Raw genomic sequence first — 6262 nt, forward strand, 5'->3', positions numbered from 1 at the left:
TCTCAGCGCGGATTCTGCTGTCTCATCGGGGCCACGTGCCAAGGCAAGTTTTTCCGGCCGGTTGCTTCGCACCGCCGGAGTGAAATCAACGTTCCTGCAGACGATCGGCATCCATCCACCGCCCCGCATCATCGGTTCCGGCTGGAAGGAGCTTTCGAAGAGGAAATCGGAATTTCGCAAGTCAGCACGTTGTTACCGTCCAGATAAGTGGCAGAGATCCGCGAGCAGTTTCATCGAAACCCAAAGCCTGGAGCACCGCCCAGAGCTCGTCTTCCTTGATAGGAAGAATTTCTAGGAAGTGAAAACGCGTTTTGTCGAAAACCGGTCACTGACTAGCTTCGATCGTTCGGCCTGGAGTGAGTTTCACCGAAACTCAGAGTCTGGAGCACCGCCCAGAGCTCAGCTTCCGAACTGGGAAGAGTTTTCAGGAGAAATAGGACGAGCTTTCACGAGAAACAGTCTTTCCCTAGACGTCGGTCGGGTTAGGCTTAAGGACTCGGGCTCAAGATCGAGAATCCTACCGCAGACCGGACAAATAAGGATCAGCAAAGGAACGAGATCAATCTCCTCACGCTATTGTAGCGCATCCCAGCGTTCCGAACAAATTATTTCGACTTTCAACCATCCCCGCTCATCCGTCGGCGAACACGTGGAGCATTGAACTTCATCATGGAGCACGGAGAGCCGAGGCAAGCTGCGCCTGCAGCAGGAAAGTATTCACACAAAGCTAAGGTCTCGAGAAATGAGCTGACGAAAGCTCGACAGCACTGACGAAGTCGATTCGTAAGTGCCACCAGCTAATCGAGGCTAGGGTAAATACCCGCGAATTCTACAACAAAGCAAATCGTTTACATGCTTCTCTCCTGGAGACGGCTGAAAAATGCAATCGTGCATTCGACGAGTACAAATCGCATCCGGAACACGCCGAAGACGCAGACAAGTTCGACGAAGCGTTCAACAAGCAGGCGGAGTACGAAGACTCAACAGAGGAAGCGAAGGAAGCCCTGACAGAAACGCTCGAGTCGCTGGCAGAGTCGCTGCAAATATTGAGCACTCAACAGGCCACGTCTCAATACGGTTCGGCGCAGGAGCAAGATGAGGTTCTGGCCAATAACCTACAAAGCATTCATTTACAGTCGGGCAGTACCCCGTTGCCAGGAGCAGAACAGTTGGGCGAGTCAGCGCAGGGAGAGACGGCAGGATTTCAACAGGAATCGGATGCCCAGGAGTCGGCGGAGCACGCAGTGTGCGCAAAGACATGCTGCGGAGCCAACGACCTGATGAACAAGGTGCCGAAGTTCAACGGGGAGGCGACCAAGTTCAGCGAGTGGTGGCACGTTTTCCATCGCTACGTCGACGCGCAGGACGTCGACGCCATGGAGAAATGCAGGATCTTTAAACAATCGCTGACAGGCAAGGCCGCCAAGCACGTATGCTATATAGACATCAGCGCAGAGTGCTACCAGTTGATGAGAGATATGATCCAGAAACGTTTCGGTAACAAAGCCATGGCGCAAGATGCGCACATGCATAGAATTATTAACCTCTGTAAAGCCAGGGATTTGATGCGGGACGACAGATTCATTGAATTCGTCATGTCCGTTTCGCAGAGCGTGCACGCCCTAGTGGCTAGCGGTAAGAGCTTTGCGTCGCTCTCTCTTGTATTGGCTCCGGTAATTGTGACATGTCTGCCCGAGAGGTTCCGTATCAGGTTCAACACTTTGTGGCGAGCCAAGGAGCCTGACGGAGAGGACAAACTGGAGGTTCTGATCTCCTTCCTCGAGGATCAGGCATCAGTCATGGAAGAAAGCTTGCAGCAGAAAAGAATGGCGGAACCCGGTAGGACCGGTCCCGCGAAGCATAATCAGGGAAAACATCCCAGAAATTTCAGGAAGGATGCCAGCGGCCCGCAGCAGCATCAATATGCGCAGAAGAGTCAATTTTCATTCGCGGCCCAGGTGTCAGCGCCGGCCTGCATTTTCTGTGGAAAAGGGCATCCTCCCACTAGGTGCGTCGAATCGATGTCGCCGGTAGACAGACGTAAGGTACTGGCAGAGCACAACTCATGCCTCAGGTGTTTCCGTAAGAATCTTGTGAATAGGAAATGTCTAGCTAAGCAGAGCAATTGTGCGAAGTGCGGAGCCCGTCACCACGTCCTGGTATGTACTAAGCAACGATCCGAGGCTTCTTCGAACCTGGGATCCAGCGACGTTATAAATCTGTGCCAGCCCACATCGCAGTTAGAGGGCTCGGAAACTCTGTTACAGACGGCCCATGTGTGGGTGATTAACGGGAAGAATCGGCGCATGTGTAGAGCCATCCTGGACCCCGGATCGCAGAGATCGTTCGTCTCGGAAAAAGTTGTTTCAGCGCTCGGCATCGAGCCCACATCAAAAGAAACGGTTCAGATCCACGGCGTGGCAGGAAGGAAGTCGGACGATCAAGATCTATGCACTTCGAAACTGGTAGTTAAAAGCCGTTTCTCGAGGCATCAAATTAACATTGGTTGCCTCACAGTTCCCAGGGTGGTACGCGGTCTTCTTCCCAGGGCGGCGAGTCCCAGGAATTTAGCACCCATGGCGGATAGCCCTCAGATTGGCTTCCCGGAAGAGATAGAGCTGCTCATCGGGGCGGATGCCCTGCATCTGGTTTACAACGGCATGTACCGCAAAGTAGGGGAGTACACGGCATCTCCAACCATTTTCGGCTGGGTCCTGTGGGGTGGAGATGGCGGTAGGAAAATTGTTAACTCAGTTGTCACGTCGTTGGGAGAGATCCAGCACGCGGAGTACGGCAACGAACTAGCGACGGTGCCGGTAACGAAGCCGAAGACTCAGTTTGAAAATTTGAATTTTCTGTGGGACACCGAGTTCCTAGGTATCGAGAGTTCGAGCCAGGACGAGGATAAGAGCTCCTTGGAGCAGATGGAGAAATTTTTCAAAAGCTCCATCAGAATGACTCCGGAAGGCAGGTTCGTAGTCTCGTTGCCGTTCAGGGAAAATTTAGAGACGCTAGGAGATAACAGAAACTTGGCTTACTCCAGGCTTCAGGGACTGCTCAAGTCTCTGAGAAAAAATCCAAAGCAGTTGAAAGCAGTGGATCAGGAGGTCGCCAGGCTGATTTCGTCACGGTTCGTCGAACCGGCGAAACCCCGGTTACCGGGACAGAAGGCGTACTACCTGCCATTGGTGGCGGTAGCCAAGAAGTCTCTAGCTTCGGATGAGGTGAAGGTTCGCGTGGTCAAGGACGGCGCCGCTCGTTCGCGAGACGAAGCATCATTGAACGATGTGTTGGAGAAGGGACCGAACTATCTACCCGATCTGGTAGCGGTGCTGCTCCAATTCCGCAGAAAGCCTATTGCAATCGTAGCGGACATAAAGGCAGCGTTCAATCAGTTTCTAATTAACGAAAATCATCGCACCTTTCTAAGGTTCTTCTGGCCCGCAGGCGTGGCGACGAATCCGGACGCTCCGATCAGAGAATTTTGGGCTACGGTCCTAGACTTTGGTTCTGTGTGTAGCCCGTGGCTACATTGCGCAGGAGTGCGCCACCACCTGGATCTCCAGATAGAGAAGCGGCCAGCGCAGGCCCAGTTGCTCCGGGAGGTAAAATCTACCTTCTATGTGGACGACATAGCAACCGGAGGAAGCGATGTTAAAGACGCTAAGCAGGTGGTATCCACGCTGATAGATGTATTCCGCGAGGGGCATTTCCCGCTCGGTAAGTGGAAAACGAACAATTGTCAATTGGCGGAATATATCAAGGAGGTTTCGAGGGAAGAGAATCCCGAGGTGTCAAGCCAGGACGTCGGCGCCAAATTTTTGGGCGTATCCTGGAATCAGCAGAATGACACGCTGTTCACCGACACAAAAGAAATTCCGAAATGGATGCTGGCGAGAACCCCCTCCAAGAGGAATCTGCTAAAGGGGCTCAGCCAGATCTACGATCCACTGGGGTTGTTGGCGTGTTTAGCCATCAACTTCAAAGTGCTCACTCAGGTACTGTGGACAAAAAAATTGGATTGGGACACACCCTTGGACGGGGAGTTGTCTGTTTACCGCGCGTCGGTACATAATCTGGAGTACGCGCATCTCATTAGGATTTCTAGGCCAATGTTCGCGTTCGGGAGCGGCACGGCGGCAAGGGAGCTACACGTGTTCGCTGACGCCTCGCTGAAGTCCTACGGTGCGGTCGTGTATATGCGCGAGATTCCGACGGGAAAGGTCGGCGGCGCGGCTCCGGTAAGCTTTATCATGGCTAAATCCAGGGTCTGCCCTCTTAAGGGAAAATGGACGATCCACCGGCTGGAGCTCATGGCGGCGGTCGTAGCAGCACGTCTGGCAAAGCGTGTGTCAGAAGCGGTCGCGGAAGCAATTGATCGCATATTCTTGTATTCCGACAAATCAGCCGTGCTGGGATGGCTGCGACAATCCTCGGATAGGTGGAAGCCCTTTGTGGCTAACAGGATCCGTGAGATTCAGGCGATATCGAGGGTAGAGGATTGGAGCTACGTAGGATCAGAAGACAATCCGGCAGACCTGCTCAGCAGGGGATCACCACTCAACACGGCGGATCTACGACAATTCTGGTTACAGGGGCCGGAGTGGTTGGCTCAGCAAAGAGCCCCGGAATCCCACGGTCTGAATCCAGAAGATGGGGCACAGGCGATGCTGCAGGAGAAAAAGGCCGAAATACTATCGGCAGCTGCGGTGGTGGAAACCCCATTGGAGCAAGTTTTTCATCGGCGCCTCTCGTCGTGGGGTAAAGCGGTCAGGGTGATCGCCTACATCCGGCGGTGGGGAGCGCGCTGCAATAAATCGGTGTCTTTCCCCAGTCGCGAAGTGGCGCCGGAGGAATACGTGGAAGCTGAGACGGTCGTTCTCAAATTGATACAACGGTCAAGTTTTGGGGCGGAAATGGCTGACATTTCCCACATTCCCAAGTCGAGCCTGATCGCCAAGGCGAATCCGTTTGTGGACGAGGCAGGGTTTCTCAGAAGCAGAACCCGACTGGTGAGATCGACGAATTACAATTATGAGACAGCATGTCCAATTGTGCTTCCGGGAGACGACCACCTCGTGCAGCTGTTGGTGCGGAAAGTCCATGAGGAAAATTGTTTACATTCAGGGGGCACAGCAGCGATGTTGCACCACTTAAGAGAGAAGTTTCTGGTTACAGGCGCGCGCCGGGCGGCGAATAAAGCTTCCCACGGCTGTAAAGTCTGTGTTCGCTTTAAGGCGAAGGCGGCGTCGCTTCCGGTTCCCCCTTGCCCAGCTTCAGAATCGAGGAGTGCCCTCCGTTCTCGGTAGTCGGGGTGGATCACGCTGGCCCGATTTTTTTCAAAGCACAGGACGGGAGGCGAACAAAATCATATATACTGCTATTCGTATGTCCGATAACGCGCGCTCTGAGAGTGGAGCTGGTAGCCGATCTGACCACTTACGAGTTCTTGCTCGCTCTGCGCAGGTTCATCAGCAGAAACCCAGCGGTTACGCGCATAATTTCGGACAACGCGAGGACGTTCACCCGGGCGGAAAAAGAGCTAGAAGCAATTTTCGACAACGCCAACCATCCCAGAACCCAGGCTTTTCTGGCCAGAAAACGGATTGTGTGGTCGCACATCACAGAGAAGAGTCCGTGGCACGGAGCCTTTTGGGAGAGATTGGTTCAGGTGGTCCTCAGAGAGACGAGCAGCACACAAGAAGACACGGACACGTTGGTGGAAACTCCCAGTACGGGGGACCACTAACTTGCTCCCAACGCTGCGCTGAAAACGTGAGGCTGTCGAAGCAGACTCCTCACTTCAGCCCTTGTGAATTCTCAGTGAACCTCCCTTGTAGTACGACGGCCGGTCCCCAGCCAGTCTCTGCAACGCCCGACAATGACAATACCGATACGAACTGCAGGATTGGCCTGTGGAACTGTGAGGGGCTGAGGAGAAGCCTAACCATACTAACAGCAGCCGACTTGAAAAGCTATGACATTTTCGTCTTCACCGAGACTTGGGAAATCCACCCAGTCGAGGTCCTCGATTTCCATGTCGCGCAATCCCTTGCCAAGAAGTGTGAGGGACCAGGACGTCCGAGTGGAGCGTGGCTGTAGTGTACAACAACAAGCTTAAGGATGCGATTTGCGAAATCGCAGAGGAGGACACCGTCGTCATCGATTCTAAAAACTGTTTGATAATTGCTATGTATATAAGACCGTCAGACTCGTTAGAGACATTCGAAGAGAAACTTGCTCATGTTGCCTGTTGGATCCG

The 6262-nt window shown here is 53.4% G+C and overlaps 1 protein-coding gene across 1 annotated transcript; it reads left to right on the plus strand.

The window, feature by feature from the left end:
- Window positions 1-797: 797 nt before the first annotated feature.
- On the plus strand, window positions 798-5749 carry LOC100904490 (uncharacterized; the record flags this gene model as incomplete). The annotated part of the gene is made up of 2 exons (XM_003737337.1): window positions 798-4969; window positions 5467-5749. Coding segments are annotated over 2 exons (4455 nt in total), but the record flags the coding sequence as incomplete, so codon positions are not given.
- Between the last annotated feature and the right edge of the window lie 513 nt (window positions 5750-6262).

This window comes from Galendromus occidentalis, unplaced genomic scaffold (assembly GCF_000255335.2).
Source record: "Galendromus occidentalis unplaced genomic scaffold, Mocc_1.1 scf7180000075489, whole genome shotgun sequence".
Classification (NCBI taxonomy): Eukaryota; Metazoa; Arthropoda; class Arachnida; order Mesostigmata; family Phytoseiidae; genus Galendromus; species Galendromus occidentalis.